At 40.1% G+C, this 23,530-nt stretch overlaps 1 protein-coding gene across 1 annotated transcript in view; it reads right to left on the bottom strand.

Annotated features, from left to right (window-relative positions):
- The window catches only part of IL31RA (interleukin 31 receptor A), a 128,908-nt gene that overhangs the window by 12,217 nt on the left and 93,161 nt on the right, over positions 1-23,530 (bottom strand). Inside the window, exons 3-6 of the mRNA XM_012655270.1 lie at positions 16,853-17,004; positions 10,713-10,878; positions 5,436-5,515; positions 2,651-2,867 (exon numbers count right to left, since the gene is read on the bottom strand). Coding sequence (XP_012510724.1) covers positions 2,651-2,867; positions 5,436-5,515; positions 10,713-10,878; positions 16,853-17,004 — 615 coding nt within the window. The remainder of the gene's footprint in view (positions 1-2,650; positions 2,868-5,435; positions 5,516-10,712; positions 10,879-16,852; positions 17,005-23,530) is intronic.

Here is a 23,530-nt window from a genome sequence, read left to right as displayed (position 1 = left end):
CTGGGTCTAAAGTGCCAATTGTGCTACAGAGACTGAGGAAGCCACAGGGATGTGGAAAAGGTCCCATGAAGCCAAGAGCCAACTTTGACAGGGGAAAAGGCCTGACAACGTCAAGCAGTGCTGAAAGAGAAGTTTCCAAACAATCACTCTACTGAATATAAACTAATTGCTGGGTCCTTCCATCATTCAACAAGAACTTTTTGAGCAATTACTCCAAATACAACACATACCCAGGCGTGGTAGGAAACAGGGAACCTTCCTTGGAAGAGGGGGAAGGGGATTTGGCTGTGAAGACCATGCATTTCTTGTGATTTGCATGACGACAGTTGCTCCATAGCTACCGAATCTGCTCTCAGGGGCTGGTGGTGCCTCCCGGTGCCTCCCCTTCGCCAGCTGTCCTGGCCCTACCTGACCTCTGCCCCGACTCGATTCTGACATCCTCCTTGGGCCGTCTGACCACACAGTGGCTGTGCTTTTCCCGCAGCTGCCTGCTGGGTGAGGTCTCACAGAACATAGAGGATGTTCAGGCAGAAGGAACCTGAGGGTTCGTCTATTCCTACCCCTTATGCTAAAGAGGGGAGCGTGGAGGCCCACAGAGGTCCAACCAGTTCAGCATCACACAGTATCTGTGACCGGAATTACAAGTCACTTTATTAACACCAAGGCCAAAATTCTGGACAAAGTACATTGTACAAATCTGGAATCGTGCAGACCTGAGCTGGAATCCCACCCGCGAGACCTGGGGCAAATTACTAAGCTTTCCTGAATCTGTTCATCATCTCTACAATGGACCTAACAGTACCTACATCATGAGTCATTTCAAGGCTAAAATGAGATAACTATGTTGCCTTAGCACAATGCCTGTAACATACTAATGGAAACTATATGATAATTATACTTAATGCTAGTTATACTTACAAAAATAATAATTATTATAACTATTTTCCGGTTGCCTCCACCTTATTAAACAAAATTCTGTAGAATGTTACTTTTTTATACGGCTAGGATGGAGGTCTGTAAACTTTCTCTGGGAAGAGCCAGATAGTCAATATTTTAGGTTTTGTGGGCTAGATGGTCTCTGCCCCAACTACTCACTTCTGCCACTGTGGCCCAAAAGAAGTCATAGACAATGTGTAAACCAATAAGTGTGGCTGTGTTCCAATAAAGCCTCACTTACAAACACAGGTGTCAGACCAGATTTGGCCCGCAAGCTGTAGTTTGCCAGCTTCTGGTCTAGGACATTATAATTGATGATCATACTGATGATTCTGACACAAAGCCAGAAAAACCCTCAGTGAATTTAGCACAGTTTTAGTTAAGATATTTTTGCAGTGTTTCTAAAGTTGATAATCCATGTCCAATGGAAATGTAATTAATCAGAAATTTTATTAAAAATGACAACAGTAACAATCAGCACTAGACAAAGCATTTTATGTACACAATCTTATTTAATCCTCATAATAGCTATATGAGGTAGGTATTATTAATATTATATAATAGCTCCATTTTACAAGTAGCTAAGGTTTAGAGAGGTTAGGTAATTTGCCCAAGGTTAATGGTATCTTGTGGAAGAGTCAAGATCTGAACCCAGGGCTGTTGGGTTCCAAAGCCCATGCTTTCATCCCCTACTCTCTACTGCCTCCCATTCTGGGGCCACACTAGATCACTATTCAACAGCACTTCTTTAACAAAGAAGGTGTTCCCCAATGAGGTGGGTTAAGTTTAAGGAGAAGAGAAGGAAAGGAGCACAGGCAGAGGAGTCTAGAGTGGGTCTGAGCAAACAGAGCAGAGGTGGCAAACCGGAGAGAACATTCCTAACTACACTGTGTTTCAACAAATAGTTACTGAGCACCTGCTCCATGCCAACTGCTCTATGCTATTTTAGGTGTTGGAAATCAGGTTAAAAAAGAAAAGAAAAGAAAAGAAAAACAGAGAAAAATCCTTGCCCTCGTGGAACTTGCATCCTATTTAGGGAGAGAAAGGTAACACAATAAATGAGAAAATATATAGAATAAGGGACAGTACTAAGTTCCACAAAGAAAAATAAAGCAGAGAACAGGAAATCTATTGCCTGTAATTCTTCGAATGAGAGTCAAAGAAGGTATTTTATTCCAAAACAGGATACAAAATATGAGTTTGCCTGGGAGCAGTAATGTTAAAAACTATGTAACCAAAAGTGTAATAAGCAATTTATTGGCAAATATAAACATTAGAATTTTTCCTAACTTAGTCAAATGGAAGGGGAAAAGGGAAGAAAACAGGAAAGTGAGAATTAAGCCAAGGCTGGGGACCATCCGTGGGGGAAGAGTTCAAGAAAGTCTTCCATCACTGAGGACAAATGTGACAAATATGACAGTTTTATACAGCCAGCTCACATGCATTCAGACCAGAACACACAAAAGCTGCACGTAGAACTTCTAGGTTTGTGACTTTGTATTATGCGATTTATAGAGTCTCTGATTTTTAACACGGGCTTTGTTCCAAGGGAACTTTATTTCAAGTGGCTCGTTAATTACCAGTAGATTCTGATTTCCCCATTCCCATTTTCATTTTGACTCAAGAGAAACAACAACCTTTGAGAGGATAGGAACGGCTCCTTGGCCAGTGGATGGGACCAGGCACCTAAGTAAGAAGTTGACACTCTACTCACACTTTTCATGAATAGCCGGAATTCTCAGGGTGGCTACTGGAGACTCCCCAAGAGAATTATATGAAATCACAGACACCCAATAGGTCTCGCCTCCCAGATGCAGTTCAAGCTGCCGGTTAGTGGTGTTCATTGCCTCTGTGAGGTTAGTGTTGTTTTCTGGAAAGTACCGTATGTTGTAGCCAAGTGTTTTCTCCAGGACTGGGGCTCCTCTTGCATTCTGAACTCCAAGGAAACAACACAAAAAGAAAGACACTGAGACAGCCATAGTGGTGGAGTTGGGGGTGGGAGATAACGTTAACTATTAGGTGCTAAATTACAATTAGGTAATTACTCTCTAGAGATGAATAACAAAACAGGGGCTGGGATATTAACTCTTTAAGTGCCAGAAGATAGGATTTACCAAATGGTACCTTGGTGGTATCGATCCTTAACATAGGTTTAATTCCATGAGGCTGACCTAGGAGAGTGCCCAAGCCAACGAAAGCGAGCCACCTTCATTTCCTTCTGACCGTGTCTTTCATTCCATCCCACGTGTGTAGGGAGGTAAAATCTAAAAAGCGAAGCCTCTGAGCACATCCCAAGTCTGGTCTGGCCCTGGGTCATCTCTTGCCCTAGTGTCCAAGGATTTGAAAGTTCTTATGCCCTTGTCTTTTATCTCCACGCCTTCCCCTCTGAGGAGGGAGCCAGCTTCCCTGGACCAGGCACCCAGCCAGGCATCGCAGCTAAGAGAACTAGAACATTCAGGGCTGCCCTACTAGTCCCAAATCATTGGTGAGAAGCTTAAGGTGGAACTCCTGAGGCTTTAAACCAAACTCTTATTTTCAGCCTTGAACTTGGCCCCACCCACCAGATGTTCTGCCTAGAAGTCAACAATCTGAGTATTTCCCAGAAATTATAGGGCTTCTTGGTTGTTCGTTTTCTGTTGATTACACACACAGATGGAGCAGAATGACCAGGTCAGACAGGACTTCAGAAGTCATGTTGTCCCATTGCCTTCTCAGATCAGGAATTTCCTTTATGTCACTGACCCTGACAAAAAAGATCAGCTAGAACCTTTCTAATGACTGGGAGCCTTTTAACTCTCAAGACAACCCATTCTGTTTGTTAAGTAACAGCTTTATTGAGATGTAATTCACATTCCATAAAATTCACTGTTTTAGCTGAGGTGGCTCATGCCTGTCATCCTAGCACTTTGGGAGGCCAAGGCTGGAGGATCACTTGAGGCCAAGAGTTTGAGACCCTGGCCTGTGTTGAGCAACATAGAGAGACCCTGTCTCTATAAAAAGTAAGAAAAATTAGCCAGGTATGGTGGTGCACGCCTGTAGACCCAGCTACTTGGGAGGCTGAGGCAGGAGGATCACTTGAGCCCAGGAGTTTGAGGCTGCAGTGAGCTATGATTGGGCCACTATACTTCAGCCTGGACAACAGAGCCAGACCCTGTCTCAAAAAAAAAAAAAAAATCACTGTTTTAAAGTGAATTCAATGCATTGTGAATTTAAAGTATATTCATAGAATGGTGCAATCATCACCACTATCTAATTTTGGAACACTTTAGTACATTGTTTTTTAACCAACTCAAATTCTTAGAAAACTCTCTCCACATGAGTCAAAAAAGTTCCAAAGCGAGGGGAGAACAGGGAGGGCAGGGAAATCCATCTCCCCACTTCATAGGTTGGCCTACTTCACCCATGCCCACTGTTGTGTAGCTAAGACCACATATGGGTATGAGTCAGTTTGCTTTCCTCCCCCAAAAATGTGTTGACAGGGTCATCCGTTTTCATACTTGATAACTAACAAAAAGGCCACAGCATCTGGAATTGATTCTCAAAGATTTCCCAACACCACTGGCTGTGCTTTCCCTGTCTGTGGCCTCTGCAACTGGAGGCTGTCCCACGACCCTGGGGGTGGGGGGTAAGGGGCAAAGGTAGGAACATGCTTTAATACTACAGCATTTGGGATTGGAATGTCATCTGGCAAAGCAGGGCAATTTCTCCACTTTCAAAAGGATTCTGAACTTGCCTGGACTTCAGCAAGTAAGAGACAACGTGATGAGCACCCGAGGATTCTGAAGACGTACTAAGGAGTTTTGGCCTCTCGCTCCTCTCCTCTTGCTCTTCTTCCCCATCTTGTCACTCCTATTTCTTGTGGTGTTCCTATTTTCCTTTTCTCTTCCTGTTTGTTCCCTCTTCTCCTCCTCTTCTGTTCCTTTCCCTGCTGTTTTCTCTGATCTCTTCTTCCTTTCTCCTCTTCTTGGCATTACCTACCTGCCTTGTCCTTGTTCCTCACTCCTAAGCCTCCCTCCCAGAAAGGACCATTTGGTCCCTCTTTTGTCATTGCACCCGCTATTGCAACACACATGCAACATATGTTGACAACGACCTGAGGACACACTGGCAAGCTGACCCATTTGGTCAGTGCTCTTCTGAGACAGAGGGTGGGACTACTGAGACTTCCATTGCCTTCCAGTGGAGGCCAGCCAGCAATGGTTTCCTCCAGAAGGTCACGGTGCCTCCTACATTTGCACTTTGTACCTGCCCCAAATGTTAATGTTTCTGACCAAAGAAGACAGGGGGCCAGGGTCTGTAATGCACATTTGGGCCATCTGCAAGATGACTTACGGGGCTTTTCTGAGCTGGGTAACCATTGTGAGATTTGGGGTGTCATAAATCCCTCTAGGGAGAAAAATACAGGAGGTAAAATTTCAAGAATCACAGTTTTTGGAGGGGTAAGAGATCAAGGGTTTTTAAACAGGAAAAAATAAATAAATAACCAAGAGGGAGGTCACCTTCCACAGCAACCACACTGGCCTCCTTCCATCTGCCTCAGCTGGTCTCAAGATTCTCCACAGATCCAGGCCATATGGAGCTGTAAGAAACAAGAGTGAGGTGCTCAACACAGATGGAGTCGCAGTAGGAGATGGGGAAGGTGAGCGGGCGGTTGGGAAGGATTTCCTTGAGGGAGCCAGCAGGAGTCAGGCGGAGAGTGGAGGGGTGGCAGCCTTGCAATGACCAGTGACGTCTTCATTTTGTGGTGGGAGGACTAGAATCAACTGCTCTTAGGTCTCACGACTGAATGTAAGATATAAGAAAAGTATAAGAGGCCCCACTGTAATACAGGGTGTCCCAAAAGTCACCATACATAGGGAAAATGGGAAAATTGTAGCTAATTGTGTCTTTATTTACAAAATATTTGTTACAAAATTTTTCCTTTGTATGGAGACTTTTGGGACACCCTGTATAATTTGTCACCCAAAGCTGGATAAAATGTGACCATCTGATGTTCTCTAGATCTAACATCTATCTACATTAAAGCTGGGACTGACACAGATAACTGACAAGGAGATACACATATATTTATGTAATTTATACCATATCTGCTTCCAAAAAAATGAAACTACATACTTAAAATGTTATAAAATATAAGAAAAAACTAAATAAGATAGGAACAGACAAATAACCCTCACTAGGCCCCTCCCTGAACTCTAAATTCAATGCTGGTCTTCCCAGCAGGAAGAATAAAAAAGAACCACATTGAGTTGCATATTTCTCATGGTCCAATAAAAAGGAAGCATAGAAATTCATATGAAGAGGCAATTATTTTCTGGCTTTGAACAGCGAATTCATAAATGGAAATTATCATGTAGATCCTTTCAGAAAGGACACAGGGTAACATAAAGGCTAATGTCTGCAATCCCAGTTGAGCAAAAGCACAGAAATATTATACACGTACATTTGTTGTGGTTGTTTTCTATAAAATGCCAGGGCACAAATCCTGGCTTATAGCTTTCTCCAATAAACAATATAGTCTAAGACAACATTGTACAAGTGTACAGGCTTCTGATGATCTAACCATGCAGGGCTAAAACTCACAAAAACAAGGAATTTACATGTCACTTGATCTCTGAACTATATACCTCAAATATGTCTCAAGCAAGGTTTGGCAAGGGATGGGTCACTGGCAATTTACAATTGAACATCTTGGCATGCGCCTAAAATGCCAAAATGCTAAGATGCTGATTAAAGAATGACCCACACACTTTAACCACGAGAAGAAAGCACAGAGAACTGTCCAGAAAGCTAGTGGCCTGCAATTTGGAGAGGAGAGTTGCTGTCCCTAATGGAAGCTGCAGTTGTTGTACTCTGAATCCTTTCTCGAGGAAGTCACATGGCTGGAGAACATGTAAACAGGTTGACAAAGAATGCGGTCTACCACTCAGGCCAAGATCTAAACTATTAGTACTGAGAAATTGTCTTCAGGGAATCTTTTTAACTTTAGGTGAAATTAGATGAATTCAGTGAAATTACTGAACTCCAATTAAAGACAACCTTATGATGTAGGAAAATGTACCAAAGGGCAGTTAAGTCAATACCTTGTTTTGTCATCAATGGAGAGTCACATTTCTATACCTACTCTTGCAGGAGCCGAAGTGTGGTTAGCACAGTCTAGCTGTTAGGCCCAGGGTCTCTCAATGAGACCTATTGTCATTGCATTTAAGTTGCTTATAAGAATATTGGAACTGTTTAGACTTTATATATGACCTCGTCGGAATTCCACTGAGGTGTGTCTTAAAAGCTCTACCAGGAGTTTTCTGATTTCCCAAAGGTTTTTATTGAATCAGAAGACAGGACAGCCAGTACTCAACTTTCTCACACAGGGAACAACAGGCTGGTTTCAGTGAGGTGTGAGCAGTGGCAAGGTTCCTCCCAGAAGACAGTCTTAGAAGAGGCTGACAGTCATTAGAACTTCAAAGGTAACCCGCAGAATTACAGGGATTCTTACTCTGTCTCTAACTTGCAGAATCTCTCTGTTCCAATCATGTGGAAAGTCAAACTCAGGGATGATAATTTTGAGAGTAAGAAAAAAAAAATCTAAAGACGAAGTGTTCATTCCTATCCAGTCCTAAATATTCATCTCAAGGACAGATATAGGCAAAAATAAACTGATTATTAAATAATCATTGCAGGCACTAGACTAGAAATATGAGTGAAATTCTTATTAGATTTGGCCCATAGGCACCCATTTAGTTTTAGTAGATGGTAATAATGAATTGAGTTTAATTGGGTATTTTCCCCTTTCATTGAGGCCAGTAGTTCCTGCAGTTATTGTCCAAAGAGAAACAGTCTTCCCAATATAGACTTTCCACAAATGCAGCTTCTAGTAAAACCATTGTCTGACTGGTATGTAAATCTTCTACAATTATTAAATATTACAGCCAACTTTCCATTAACCATGAGTTTATAATGGATTTGCAGTTTAACCAAAGGATGAAAAGTAATAACTCTGTATTTATGAAAAAGGCAAAATTACAGTTTTACAAATCAACCAAAATATCTACATATTCAAAGGCATCAATTGTCTGGACTGGTATAGTTACAATCTGATGCTATACTGTTTCTATTACAATATGGGTTTCCCCACAACCACTACCAATCAGACACATACTGGTACCCTTGTTAAAAACCAACAATAATAACAGCTAACTTTCAGCAAGTGAATTACTGAATTATCTCATTTAATCCCTACTGCCCTGTAGTTATTTATAGCAATATTATTGTTTCTATTTCTGAAGCCCAGAGAAATTAAGCAACTGTCCAGTATCACAAGCTTTTAAGTAATAAAGCCAGGATTTGAATCAAATTATATCTTTATCATGTAGTAAGTAGATATTCAAATACCTAAATGTAGGTAAATAACTCTAATAATCAATATGTTCAAATCCAAAAGAAAATAGGTAGAGCTTCACATTCAACTTAGAATACAAGTTTTCAAACAATTAGAAAGGTTTGAGGTGGTTTGCACTACACAACTGGCATTTCATTGAAATAGGAAAACAAATGGCTTATGAATTAGAAGAAGAAATTAGGATTTGCTGGGGTTTGGGAATGCATTTCCATCAGTTTCCTCTGAGATCCTAAAAAAATGAAGAAAAACAAAAGTAAAAGTTCTCTAGTGGTGACTTTGACAAATAAGTATTGATTTACTTTAATTAGAAAAGTACACAGAGAACACCAGCGTCTGGTGTTTGCTAATTAATCAAGCTAGCTGAACTAATAAATCATATAAAATAGAAAATCTTGTTTCTGGCAGCAAAACGAGTTGAGGACTGACATTAGGGAGTGGCTGCCCTGTGATGAGCTGAGTAGGCTTGAGGCTCTGAGCCATAATGGCACCAGGACGTCACTGGAGAGAAGAGTGACAGCCACAGAGGGGAGATGAGCTGGGCAAAGCACCATCACACCTGAGGCAGTACTTAGTCCCCAGACTGCCTGCTGAAAGGTAGGCAAAGGAAGAGGACTATCTGCTCAATGGTCCTGCACAAACATCCTCAGTGGGGAATACAAAATTCAGAAGGTATCAAATTGGTTCCAGACATCTGACTATAGCAGTGAACACACCAAACATCTGTCAGTACTTAGTCTTGTGGGAAACTCAGCCAGGATCCAGAGGGATAAATTAGAGCAGGAAGCACAGAGGTTGATGCCAGATGTTACCTGAGAGCAATGTGGGACTTGGGTATGAGACTGAAATCTCATTTTCTATTACAATGTGAGTATCCCCACAACCATGAGCATGAAATCATGAGCATGGGGGGATTCATGTTCTAAAACCTACACTTCATAAATAAATGAAGTGAAATCCTCAGAGGAAGGTTAGAAGGATGGACATTTTTGTATTCCTTTTCCATAATTCAGAAGACTACGTGTAGACATCACCAAGTATTCATCTAATGAGTCATTCATTCATTGTGTTAGGCTGAAAAATGGCCCTCAAAGATATCCAGGTCCTAACCCCCAGAACCTACAAATGTTTCCTTATATGGGAAAAGGGGACAGTATCCTGGATCATCCAAATGGGCCCTAAATGTGATCCAAAGGTCCTATAATAAGGGAGACAGAGAGATTTGACACAGAAGAGGAGAAAAAGGTAATATGATGATGGAATTATAAGCTTTGTAGCTTGAGGAAGGAGCCACAAGCCAAAGAATACAGGCCACCACCTGAAGCGGGAAAAGGCGAGGAAACATTCTCCACTCAGAGTCTCCAAAAGGAAACAACCCAGCTGGCACCTTGAATTTAGCCCAGTGAAACTGATTTTGAACTTCTAACTTCCAGAACTATGAGAATAAATCTGTGTTGCTTTAAGCCATTAAATTTGTGGTAATGTGTTACAGCAACAATAGGAAACTAATACATTGATCATCTACTGGGGGTCAGGCACTGGGCAAGGCTCTTGGAACAATAGCACATGCTGAGTGACCTGAGCCGTTTATTAACATCGCTGAAACTCAACTCCCTCACCTCCAAAATGTGAGTGACAACATATTTTATAGGGCTTCTAGGAGGATTAGTAAGAACAATAGGATAAGTAATAAGACTAGGAAATCTAGCATTTAGTGAATGTTTACTATGGGCTACACACATTATGTCATTTACTGTCTAAAATAACACTAAAAAGGAGGTACTACTATAAATTCAATTTACAAATTATATTTCAATACGGAAAAGAGGAATAAATGGTGAGGAAACGACTTAAAGTAGACTTTGAAATTAGGTATCGTGCCCAAAGTCATTGCAGGGCCGGGTTGGGATTTAAGCCAAGCCCAGTGGCCAGAAGCATTGCTCTTATTGGCCGTATGTGACTCGTGGTAAGTGCTCAATCAATGTGCAGTCCTTGTCTCTTTCCTTCTCACTGTCATTAAAGATGTGACATTTTTTCCCCTTTTCATTAGTTATACCTTTATTTTTTGAGTAGTTGTTCTAGGGTTTACAATATGTATCTCTAATTTATCATAGGATACATTGAAGTGATATGATACTACTTCATGTACAGTATTAATATAAGAACCATACAAAAGATGCAATCCTTTGTGTTGGGGCACAGAGCTGCTCAGGTACCTAGCACCAGCAGAGCAGGGCAGGCTCACTGCCAGGGGCTCAGGTGGGCACAGAGAACACTCATCAGGCCCACGATTCCCGACTGGGGCACTTGACGAAACCCACCAATCTAGCCCCCAGCAGCCCTACGCCAGCAGGCAGAAGAGAAATGACAGGGAGCAGCTTGCCTTCCTCCTCAGTTGTTCCCATTTCTTCCTGGCTCCAGGCGCTCCAGAACCTTGACTCCTCGGCCACACATCGCAGAGCTATGACATATTGCGCAAAAGCCTGCAGCCCCGTGAGGTTGTAGGTTTGGTCTGTATTGGAATGCCTATCAGTGAAGTTGACTTCCATCTACAAGACAGAGACAACCCTCAGGTGAAATGGAGACAGCACGTTATCGTTCGTTCCATTTTTCCTCTTCGCTATCCACTGCTCTCTTACCTTTTCAGAACTAGTAACACTCTATCTCAAATTTTAAAATATTAAATACATAATTTTCAGAAATAAACTTCCACGTGTCTGGGAACAATTGGCACCTAAACAGATACGAATCTCCCCATAAACCGCCTCCCTCCCCATTTCCTGCCTCTAAGCGTGTAGGGCAGGGACTCCTGCCTCTGGACTGGTCTGAGTGAACGGAGCCCTACTGCTTGCTGTTCTGGAAGACGCAAGGCAGAGCCCATGACCCGGGGCAACTGGGGCCTAGGAGGGGACTCCAACACCTAGAAATACAGCCTCACAGAACAGCAGGGGACAGAGACCGTGGCTGCATCAAATTCAAGCCTCATGTCACGACTGACACCCAGGAAAGTTAAATGACCATTTAAATGAAAGTTAAACTAGGACTTAGCAGAACTAGGACCAGAACACAGATTTCTTTACTCCTAGGCTCTTTCCCTTTACGCAAATGTCTCCTTTCAAACTGTGGATCTTTCGGTGACCAGTCAGTCAAGCTGCTGAAAGTCTCAACAGCCTGGATGTATAAATTCACTTTGACACTCTCTTGGGGAGGGGAGAGGTAAATAAATCAGTTCTCTTCTCTTGAGGTCAGTTTCTCATTAGTAAAAGGAAGGTGTTGCTTTATATAATTTCTAAAGTCCCTCCTGAGCCCTCTCAGTGAAACTAAAAATTCACCTATTCCTTTCTGAGCACAGTCATCGTTGCTGCAATATAAACTTTCAGCTGTTGGCTTATGAAACTTATAAGGAGCTGATAAAAATGAACTGCACTTATAGGCACGTCCGTTTTGCTAGTTTGCACACAGTAGAGTCCCATGGAACACTACAGGAGAAGGAAGCCCTGCTATTTCTTACACCTGTGTAAAAGCTGTGAAAATGAGTACCTAATTACAGCTCCTGAGCCTAAAGGAAATGGGCAAAAGGAGCGTGTGCATCTGTGGCAGGAAGCCGAGCATCCCGGCTACAGATGGACACTCCGAACTCCCAGCCTAGTGAGACGGGGCGGAGCAAGGAGAGGTGAAGCGGTGTTGCTGCTGAATCCCTGGTTCCCTGAGCATCCTCTTCAAACCACCCCTGCAGAGGCTGTGGCAGGAGATAGGGTTGTGGGGAGCATAATTTGGGACAATCTGTCATTATGGGGTTCAGTTGGAACAGGATCAAAACCATTAGGAAAGGCCCAGTCACATGGTGCCCTCCATAAGTAACATAACAATACTAATCCAAACAGCGAGTGTAAGGAAGTCTAATAATGCTCTCCTTTCCTTTTCATGCTTTTAAAAATATATGATTTTTTTCTTAAATCTTTCTAATTTTTCCTGCTGCTTTGCTCTTACCCTTAGCACATGCTTGGCCTGCTTGGTGGTTCTGACCACGTTCATGCTCAAAGAGCTCTGCCTAATGTAGCTACAAAAGCCTGTTCTTCCCAGTCCCAGCCTCAGAGGAAACAAAAAAAGCTGCTCAGTCTTTCAAACGATATGTCTTTAAGGCTCCTTTTACCTTGGCTTTTTATCTAGCTGAGGTGCCTTTGGCCTTCAAAGGGTCCAGGATCAACTGATCCTTTATATACGGGCTTAGATCTAAACCTTCCACAACTCAACATAGGCGACGGAACCACCCCGAAACATTAATTAGTTTCATCAGGTTTGCTTCTATAATCTGTACTTTGTGCCAAATCCTAACAAAGCCAAAGTGTTTGTCTTAAGAGATGAGTCAGAAGTTTTGGTGCAAAGCCTAAATCAAACTTGTAAAATAGTTTTGAGATCCCTTTCCAGGATATTCACATGGTTTCATTATGTAAAGGTGTAAGCGCTTTAGACTAGGACCACAGGAAGACTTGGAGGTGCTGAAGTATGGTCACACGAATGACAAACTTGGAGTCAGAAAACCTGGGCTTAGGTTTGCAACTTATAAACCTTATGATCTTGGATAGATCATTTAAGCTTGCCACATCTCAATTTCCTAATCTGTAAAAATGTGGTTAGTAAGGCCTCATTTATAGGATATTTGCTAGGCTTAAATAATTTGGAGGGTAAGAAAGCACTTTGCAACTCATATACTCTCATACAAATGTGGGTCTTGTCATAAGGACATTTTGGGATTTCAGGATTAGTTTCACATGGCTTAGTTTAAACAAACATTTATTGAGCATAGGCATGTGCCAGGCAAAGGGAAAACAAAGACGAAAATCAAGGCCAGGCGCGGTGGCTCACGCCTGTAATCCTAGCACTCTGGGAGGCCGAAGAGGGTGGATCGGTTTGAGCTCAGGAGTTCGAGAGCAGCCTGAGCAAGAGCAAGACCTCCGTCTCTACTAAAAAATAGAAAGAAATTACTTGGGCAACTAAAAATATATAGAAAAAATTAGCTGGGCATGGTGGCGCATACCTGTAGTCCCAGCTACTCAGGAGGCTGAGGCAGAAGGATCGCTTGAGCTCAGGAGTTTGAGGTTGCTGTGAGCTAGGCTGACACCACGGCACTCTAGCCAGGGCAACAAAGGGAGACTCGGTCTCAGAAAAAAAGATGAAAATCAAGCTCCCTGCATTTGAAAGACTTACAGTCTAACTGGGAGAGAGACAAGTTTAAACACGTTCATTGTTAAGTGCAATGACAGAAGTGAGGCATGTAGAGAAGGGACACCAGACTCTGGCTCTCAGAAGAAATATGCCAGACCCAAGTTCTGAAAGATGAATAGATTGGGGCAGGAGCAGAGGTGCAAAAGCAGAGGGTGTTCTAGAGAGAGGCACAGAATACTGAGACAACATGATCAGGGGAAACAAGCAATTCAGAATTACCATAGCAGCAAGAGCAAGGTGAAAGATGAGCTTGAGGGGGTTGTGAGGGCCAGGTCTCAGAGGGTTAAGGACCTGGATCTCCTTCTATCAACAGTGGGAACCTGGTCGGGTGTGGTGGCTCACACCTATAATCCTGGGAGGCACTCTGGGAGGCTGAGGCCAGAGGATAGCTTGAGTTTAGGAGTTTGAGACCAGCCTGAGCAAGAGTGAGACCCCGTCTCTACCAAAAATAGAAAAAATCAGCCGAGCGTGGTGGCTTACGTCTGTAGTCCCAGCCACTTGGGAGGCTGAGGCAGGAGGATCACTTGAGCCAAGGAGTTTGAGGTTGCTGTAAGCTAGGCTGTCACCAGGGCACTCTAGCCTGGGCAACAGAGCAAGGCTCTGTGTCAAAAAACAAAGCAAAAAACAAAAAAAACCTAACAAACAGTGGCAACTGCTGATGGGAGGTTGGAAAGAGCTGGGTTTAGAGCTGAGGAGACTTGCCTGTCTTTGAAAGCTAAAAGGAGAGAGGGGTACTGGCTATACATTTCACCTTCCTTCCCATGGCCTCCAGGAGAACAGGAGGAAAGACATCTTACCTTGGAGACTGGAAGGAAGGCGGCAAAAATGCAGGTGAGTCTGTCAAAGGGGTGGGGCACAGGATGGAGTAGTTTACACTTGTTGCCCTCAGTGTTGTACATGTGTCCAGGGGGACACAGGACCTGGTTTGTTTTTCCTGTTGAATCCTACACCAGCAGCTATAGTGACTCTGGACTCAGACAAATAGAAAGAATCAAGGATTCCCAGCCAGCAGATCACCCCAGAAGTTCCTTCAGTTCACTGAGCCCATGACCTGTGGTACGAAGGAAGAGAAGCTGTGCTGTGCTGGGGACTATTCTGCTTAGGGGCTCCCCAAACTACAAATCAATGAGTCCAATGTTACCTGTCGTCAGGTTCAAGGGGAATGGTTGCAGAGCTGGCTTAGATAGGAAGCTGGGAGGAGGAGTGGCCAAAATCATCTCTCTAAACATAGGACAAGTAAAACTTAACCAATTTTCTTTTCTGAAGGAGTTCTGGACTAGGATAGGATGCAATAGACATGGCATCTCTGGGTTTCCACAAAGGAAAGAGTCTCATGATAGCCTCCTGGACAAGATGAAAAAAGTAGGCTGGATGACTGTCGTGGTAATTAGGTATATTGATAGAAGCCTGAATAAATGATCACACTCAAAGAAGGTGGGTTGGGTCTCTGGATGGTCCCTACTGGTTTCCCATAGGGCTCTGATGTAGTCACCATTTTTATCAATAATTAGATAAAGGTATAGGAGTAAGTGTTATCAAATATGAAGATACTGAAAAGCTAGAAAGTAAAAAGTTAATTATAAGTTTTGGGTGACCAAATAAAGATTCCAAATAGGCTGAAATGATGGATAAGACCAATGTTAAGAAATTCGATAGGAATAAATAAAACACCTGAACTTGGGTTAAAAACCAGCTCATTATAAGGTAGTGAAGATGTGTTTTACTAGCAAATCTTGGTGTGGAGGACTCTTAACGATTTAACTGGCTACTAATTGACTAAGAGTCAATAATGTGCGATGGTTACCAAAAAAAGGTGATATAATTTCAGGCTGCATTGATGGAAATAGGAAATATCTTCTGGACTTTGAGATAAGAAAAGATTTCTTAAGACCACAAAAGGTATTAAGAATAGAGAAAAAGGCTGATAAAATTTGACAGTATAAAAATTAAGAAGTTCTGTTCATCAAAAGTCACCATTAAGAGAGTGAAAAGATATACCACATAGTAAGAGATGTTTGCAACACATATAACAAAGAAAAGACTCATAAATAGAATATATAAGGAATGCCTACAAGTCAGTTAAAAAATCAAGCAGACCACTGAATAGAAAAAAATGTGTAAAAGGCTTAAGTCAGTACTTCACAATGAAGGAATCCAAATGGCCAATAAACATATGAAAAAGGTGTACAACCTCATTAAAAGTCAGGCAAATGCAAATTAAAGTCACAATTCCACTATGTTCATATAATGGAGTACTACAGAGCAATGAAAATATATAAACTACAGCATTATATAACATAAATAAATTTTAAAAGCATAATTTTTTTAAACAAGCTCTCACTCTGTCACCCAGGCTAGAGTGCAGTGGCACAATCACAGCTCACTGCAACCTGGAACTTCCAGGCTCAAAGGATCCTCCAACTTCAGACTTCAGAGTAGCTAGGACAATAGCTGCATGGCACCATGCCCAGCTAATTTTTAAAAATTGTTTTTAGAGACAGGGTCTCATTATGTTGCCCAGGCTGGTCTCGAACTCCTGGCCTCAAGCAATCCTCCCACCTTGGTCTCCCAAAATTCTGGGATTACAGACATGAGGCACTGTACTCAGCCCTAAAAGCACAACATTGAGAGATAGAAGCCAAACATTAAAAAATACATAATGTACGGATTCCATTTATAGGTTCCTCATATATTTCTACTGGGCATTCCTTCATCCTGGGTGTCAAGGAAAGAGAATCCCTTCAACTATGTTTTTCAGGGCTGCAGGCTTAAATAGTGAAACCATAATAAAAGCAAAGAGTGATTACCATGAAAATAAGAATAATAGCTCTAATGAGAGGAGGAGCATAGGTAAGGTTTTATTCTTGACCTCAGTGGTTTTTACATGAGTGCTGACTTAATAATAATTTGTTAAATGCAATATTTTATGTTTTGTTCACTGTTCTCAATGTGAATTATACTTCACAATATTATGAAAGGTTGGAAAAATTAAAAATAAAATGGCAAACTACAGAATCTCTGGTAGCCAACATAGCTAGATACAAACCTGGATAGAATAAAAAAGTAAAATCTCTCACTCTTTAATATGTCCCTGTGCTCAGAAGGCAAAATGTCTATGGTAGAACAGTTTTCCGATCTAAAAGGTCCAAATGGGAAATTGCGAAGGAAAGCAGTCAGGATTGTCTCTCTTCTATTTTCAATGTAGAAAGTGAAAACAACAACTCCAGGTCAAAAAAAGTCATCAATGATTCTCTTCCTCGGGTCCTCTACTAGGAACATTATAATGGCATAACTTACCCAGCGGGTACTATTGATTGTCCTGAATCGAAGTGTGTATTTTAAATTAGATGAAGCAGGTGCCAACTCAGGTCTTTTCCATTTTATTTGAACCATTCGTTTGATACCCAAAACTGGTTTCACACTGAGAATCCCAGGTGGTTCGGTTTTTGCTGGAAATAAAAATCATATAGTTCTCATATTTGCAGAAAGAAGAAACCGTGCTTATAGCATCCACTCAAAACTGGGGGAAAATAAGTCTAGAAAGAAAATGATAGTGCATATTTTGTGGTCTGCTATACGCAGATGGCATTTGCAGGCAGTACAAAAGGAATGCCACCCCTCACCCAGCACCTCCAGAAAAAGGAGCGCCCAATGAAAAAAAGAACACATTCCTGTGATTTTTCTGCAAATCAGCCTATTATTGATTGGGTCATATCCTACACCAAGCAGAAGGGAGGTAAGAAGAGACCACAGAACCAGAAAATAGGCTGTTTCCCTTATTTACCTTCCCCTAGGCCTCTCTTCCCTTCACTCCTATGTACTAGAAAGCACCTCTCATTTTTCTTGCACGCTGCAAACATTCTAGCCCCAACTTTCTCTCTTTGAAAATATGTATTTTTCTGATTATAAAAGTAGCATATACCCATTACAGAAAATTTTTAAATGTGGAAAAATACAAAGAAAAACTTAAACTCATCCAAAATGCCATCAATCAGAGATAATCCTCATTAACATTTTGGTATATTTCCTTTCAGGCTTTTTTTCTATGTAATTATTTGCATATCTTTTAAACAGAATTGATATTATGCTAAATAATGCTTTTGTTTTTTTAAGTAACATTATGCAATCAGCATATATCCACTGCTATTAAAAATTCTTCAAAACATTATTTTTGGAAGCTTTATAATATTCCACCTTATGGATGAATAAATTTTTTTTTGAGCATTGCTCTACTATTGCACATTCATAGTGTTTCTAATTTTTAATTTAAAGCTTCTTGAGCACAGAAGCTGGTCTTGATTACAGAGTCTAGAATTAACAAATGTTTGACACTTAGGAAGTATCAAATATTTATTAAGTGGATGAATAAATAGATGATAGTTGAATCTTTCTCTGCATCTTTGATGTTTTCACTAGACCCCCTTAGGATAGGCCGACTGGGTAAAAGGGCATGAACATTTTTAGGGCTGCTGCCACACGGTGCCATTTTGCTCTCCAGAAAGGCTACACCTATTTCAGTTTCCATTAAGAGTGTATGAATACCCATTTTGCCACACCCTTGCTTAGCTAGAATTGAACAGTATCATCTTCTTAATCTTTGCAATTCCTGAAGGATTTCGGAGAGCAAAATCTCTACTTAGAGCCAGGGACTTAAAAACATTAACTGGGTAAAAATATTCAGAAAGCCCTTTATGGCTACTCAAAAAATAATGTGTACTTATGCTGGAACTAAAGGGTGGTCATCAATCTATGTGGCCACTCAGTGGGTAGAGCTGTACACAACAGACATTAGGGATTTCCCTAAGATTATTGATATTTATTGAGCACTTGATAAATATTTTTTTAGGTGAGTCATTTTGTTGATTCCTCTCAACCACCTAACATTTATTATACCCATTCTATAGAAGATAAAACTGAGGTTTTTTCAAAAAAAAATTTTTTGGGTCTCACTGTGTGGCCCAAGCTGGTTTTCAATTCCTGGGCTCAAGCAATCCTCTAGCCTCAGTCTCCCAAAGTGCTGAGATTATAAGCATGAGCCACCACACCTGGCCAAAACTGAGATTTAAAAAGGTAAAATAACTTTCTAATAAAAAGCCAAACTATGATTCATTTGCATCCACACCAAAGTTCCTACCATTATACTTGACTACCTCAGTCAGAGTAAACACAAATTCTTGTTATAGCTCCATTCAACTCTATAACTCTATCATCAAGGATACATAAATTATTAATTTTTCCTCTGCTTAAAAATGGCTCTCAGAATAGCTCATTAAGAAATGATGGATATTGAGTGACATCAGCAAAATAATAGACTAGGTAGCTACAAGTTCTTGTACCGCTATGGAAAAATTTAAAAAAAAAAAGACAGAAGCTGGCTGAACTAATCTTGTAGGAGCTCTGGAAACCAGTTAAAGGTTTTCAGAAACTATAAACACCTAATCAAGAAAAAGTCACCTTCAAAGTGGTAGGAAAAAAGTTTTGTGGCTGTCTTACATGCCCTTGCCCCACCCCCTCCCAGGCACATCAGTGGTCTTGGTATGGAGAAGGTGGCAGCCCAGTTCCTAGCTCCCTTCCTCCAACTGGATAAAGCAGAGAAGAACTTATTTACAACATTCTAACTTGTCTGAGTGCAGACTAAAGGACCAGTCTCTGTTTTGCCTAACTTGAATTTCAGGCAGGAAAAGTGGTAGACTCTGCTCATAAAAGCCTCAGGGAGACTACAGATCCACAGAAACCTGGGGAAAAGGATTATGGATGGAGACATACAATAGAATAACAAAGTCCTAAGGGGAAACTGCGTGAGACTCCTTGATAAATTAAGACATTCAAAAGTTGCTATGTATTCAGGATAATTGAAAAAGCACCATATAGGCCCAGGCAAGATACATGCTCAGTAAAGACCTGAGAAGACTTTAAGCTTTCACTTTAGGCACCCTAGGATCAGAATAAACCCAGCTAATGTGTGAAGGACTGCCCCAGCACAGAGCCATTCTGAAAAGAGGAGAGGTGGCTGTTTTTTCAAATGCCCGATTTTCAACAACAACAAAAATTACAAGGCATACAGAGAAACAGGGAAACATGGCCTAATTTAAATAAACAAAATAAATCAATAGAAACTGTCCTTGAGGAAGCCCAGACACCAGAATTTCTAGACAAAGACTTTAAAATAATTGTCTTAAATATGCTCAAAGAGCTAAAAGAAAACAGGGACAGAGAACTAAAGGAAATCAGGTAAACAATATAGGAACAAAATGAGAATATCAACAAAGAGATAGTAATTATAAAAAGGAACCAAACAGAAATTCTAAAGCTGAAAACTATGATACCTGAAAATTTAAAAATTCACTAGACGTGGCCGGGCGCAGTGGCTCACGCCTGTAATCCTAGCTCTCTGGGAAGCCGAGGTGGGCGGATTGTTTGAGCTCAGGAGTTCGAGACCAGCCTGAGCAAGAGCGAGACCCCGTCTCTACTAAAAAATAGAAAGAAATGATCTGGACAACTAAAAATATATAGAAAAAATTAGCCGGGCATGGTGGCGCATGCCTGTAGCTGTGGCTGAGGCAGGAGGATCGCTTGAGCCCAGGAATTTGAGGTTGCTGTGAGCTAGGATGACGCCACGGCACTCTAGCCCAGGCAACACAGTGAGACTCTGTCTCAAAAAAAAAAAAAAAAAAATCACTAGACGGGTAACTTTGAGCAGGCAGAAGAAACAATCAACAAACTTGAAGATAGTACAACTTAAAGTATTGAGCCTGAGGAGCATAAAGAGAAAAAAGAATAAGGAAAAGTGAGCAGAGCCTAAAGAACTTGTGGGACAGGATCAAGCAGACCAACATACACGTTTTGAAAGTCTTTAATAGAAGAGGGAGAGGAAAGGGCAGAGAGATTATTTGAAGAAATAATGGCCAAAAACTCCCCAAATTTGATGAAATACATGAATCTACAAATCCAAGAATCCTAATGAATCCCAAGTAGGATAAACCCAAGGAGACCCACATTAAGACACATTACAACCAAACTGTAGAAAGACAAAGGTGGTATCTTGAAAGTAGCAAAAGGGATGCAACGCATCACATACATGGGATCTTCGATAATATCATTAACTAATTTCTCAGCAAAAACCTTAGAAGACAGAAGGCAATGGGATGATATAGTTCAAGTGCTGAAAGAAAAAAATCTGTTCACTGAGAATTCTATATCTGGCAAAATGGTTCTTCAAAAATGAGGAGAAATTAAGACATTCCCAGATAAATAAAAGCTGAGGGAGTTCATTACCAGTAGGCCTGCCCTACAAGAAATGCTAAAGGGAGTCCTTCAGGTTGAAGTGAAAGGACATTAGACAGTACCTTGAAGCCAGATGAAGATATAAAAATCTCTGGTATAGATAAATATGTGAGCAAATATAAAAGCTAATATTATTATAATTTTGGTTTATAATTCCTCTTTTTATTTTCCAAAGAATTTAAAAGACTAATGCGTAAGAAATAATTCTAACTCTGTGTTAATTGGTATACAATGGATAAAGATGTAATATGTGGCATCAGTAACATAAAATGAGGGAGGAGTGGAACTGTGTAGGAGTAGAGTTTTATATATGACTGAAGTTAAGTTGGTATCAATTCAAATTAGATTGTTATAAATTTATATGCTATCTGTCATCCCCATGGTAACCACAAAGAAAATATCTATAGAAAATATACAAAAGGAAATGAGAAGGAAATCAAAACACATCACCACAAAAAATCAACTAAGCACAAAAGAAGACAGTAATGGAAGAAACAAGGGATAAAAAAGCTATAAAATATACAGAAAACAAATAACAAGATGGCCAAAGTCAGTCCTTCCTTATAGATATTTACTTCAAATGTAAATGGTTTAAACTCTCCAATCAAAAGACATAGATCAACAGATAAATTTTTTTAAATGATCCAACTACATGCTGTCTACTATAGACTAACTTTAGATCTAAAGACACAAATAGGTTGAAAGTGAAAGGATGGAAAAGATGTTCCATGCAAATAGTAAGAGAGCAGGGGTGGGTATACTAATATCAGAGAAAATAGACTTTAAGTCAAAAACTGATTAATGCGAAACACAGCAAAATTTATCTAGATACCACTAACTGTGATAATTTATGTCAGAGGCTGGATCAAAGTAAACCCTAACATTATCTATCAAAAAAGGTTTAAGCAAATTACCAGTGTAAACCAAAGAGGGGGCATACTTCAGTTAGAAACCAAACTAGTTTCACTTATTCTTGAAAGCACAGTCATAGTCCTATCCACTTGAATTTAAATAAGAAGAGTTCTAACTATAAAATTGTTATTATTATTCTGTTATTAAATTCTCTTATCTCATTAATGGAGTCCAAAAAGATCTTAGTATTTAGCAACACTTACCAGGCCCTAGAGATGGATTATAAAAACAGAGTTTCTTCAGAAATCAATTTTATAACTATGGTTTTGTTCTAATTTAGACCAAAATTCCTCCATTCTTAAGTTTTAAGCAGTGGCAGTTACAGAATATTTAAATAGATGCTAAATCTAGTTGAAAGAGGGACTAGAAAGTTTTGTTTTGATTTTTCTTTGTAATTGAATTTACTTTTTAATATTTTTAATTGCTAAAGTAATATATACTCATATTAAGAAAGTAAAGATAATAATAATAAAGGTTTTTAAAGAAAAAGTGAATAGTCTTGTCCCCTTCCATGTTCATCACGATGTTGACAGTGTAGAGCAAGCCTTCTGAACGGAATTCTTTAAAAAAGTTATAAAAAGAAACCAAGCCAAAAAACTTCCTACAAAGAAAAGCCCAGGCCCAGATGGCTTCACTGATGAAGTCTACTGAAAGTTTAAAGAATTAACACTAACCCTTCATAAACTCTTCCCCAAAACAGAAGAGGAAACACAGTAGTACACTGATATGAAAAAACCCCAAAGACATCATAAGAAAATAAAACAACAGACCAATATCCATTTTGAATACAGGAGCAAAAATCCTCAACAAAAAAACTAGGAATCCAAATTCTGCAATATATAAAAAGAACTATATACCATAACCAAGTGGGATTTCTCACAGGAATACAAGGTTTGTTTAACTTATGAAAATCAGTGTATTAATAATATACCATTTTAATAAAGGACAAACCATATGGTCATCCTAATAGATACAGAAAAGGCATGTGACAAAATCCAACACCTATTCATGATAAGAAAACACTCAACAAACTATAAATAAAAGGGAGTTTTCTCAACTTACAAACAGTATTTACAAAACCCCACAGCTAACATCATACTTAATGATGAAAGACTAGATGTTTTCCCCCTAAGATCAGGAACAAGTAAAGGATGTCTGCTCCTGCCACTTCTATTCAACATCGTACTGGAAGTTCTCGATGGGATAACTAAGCAAGAAAAATTAAGTGCATCCAAATTGGAAAGGAAGAGATAAAATTATATTTGCAGATGACATGATCTTGTATAGAGAAAATCCTAAGGAATCCACCAAGAAAACAGTAAAACCAATAAACAAGTTCAACATTGCCAATTACCAGATCAACATACGAAAATCAATTGTATTTGTATACACTAACAATGAACGATCTGAAAATGGAGTTACAAAAGCAATCCCATTTACAATAGCATCAAAAAAGAATAAAATACTTAGGAATAAATTTAACCAAAGAAGTGTAAGACTTGTATACTAAAAACTATAATAAATGAATGAAAGATATTAAAGAAGGCCTAGATAAATGGAAAGATACCGCATGTTCATGGATTGGAAGATTTTAAATTATGAAGATGACAATATCCCTGTCAAAATCCCAACTGACTTCTCTGCAGAAATTGACAAGCTAATCCTAAAATTCATGTGGAAATACAAGGGACCCAACAACCAAAACAATCTTGAAAAAGAACATAGTTGGAGGACTCATTTTCTCAATTTCAAAACTTATTATAAAGCTACAGTAATCAC

This window comes from Propithecus coquereli, unplaced genomic scaffold, assembly GCF_000956105.1.
Source record: "Propithecus coquereli isolate 6110/MARCELLA unplaced genomic scaffold, Pcoq_1.0 Scaffold47, whole genome shotgun sequence".
NCBI lineage: Eukaryota > Metazoa > Chordata > Mammalia > Primates > Indriidae > Propithecus > Propithecus coquereli.
This window is presented reverse-complemented; position numbering and strand designations above follow the sequence as displayed.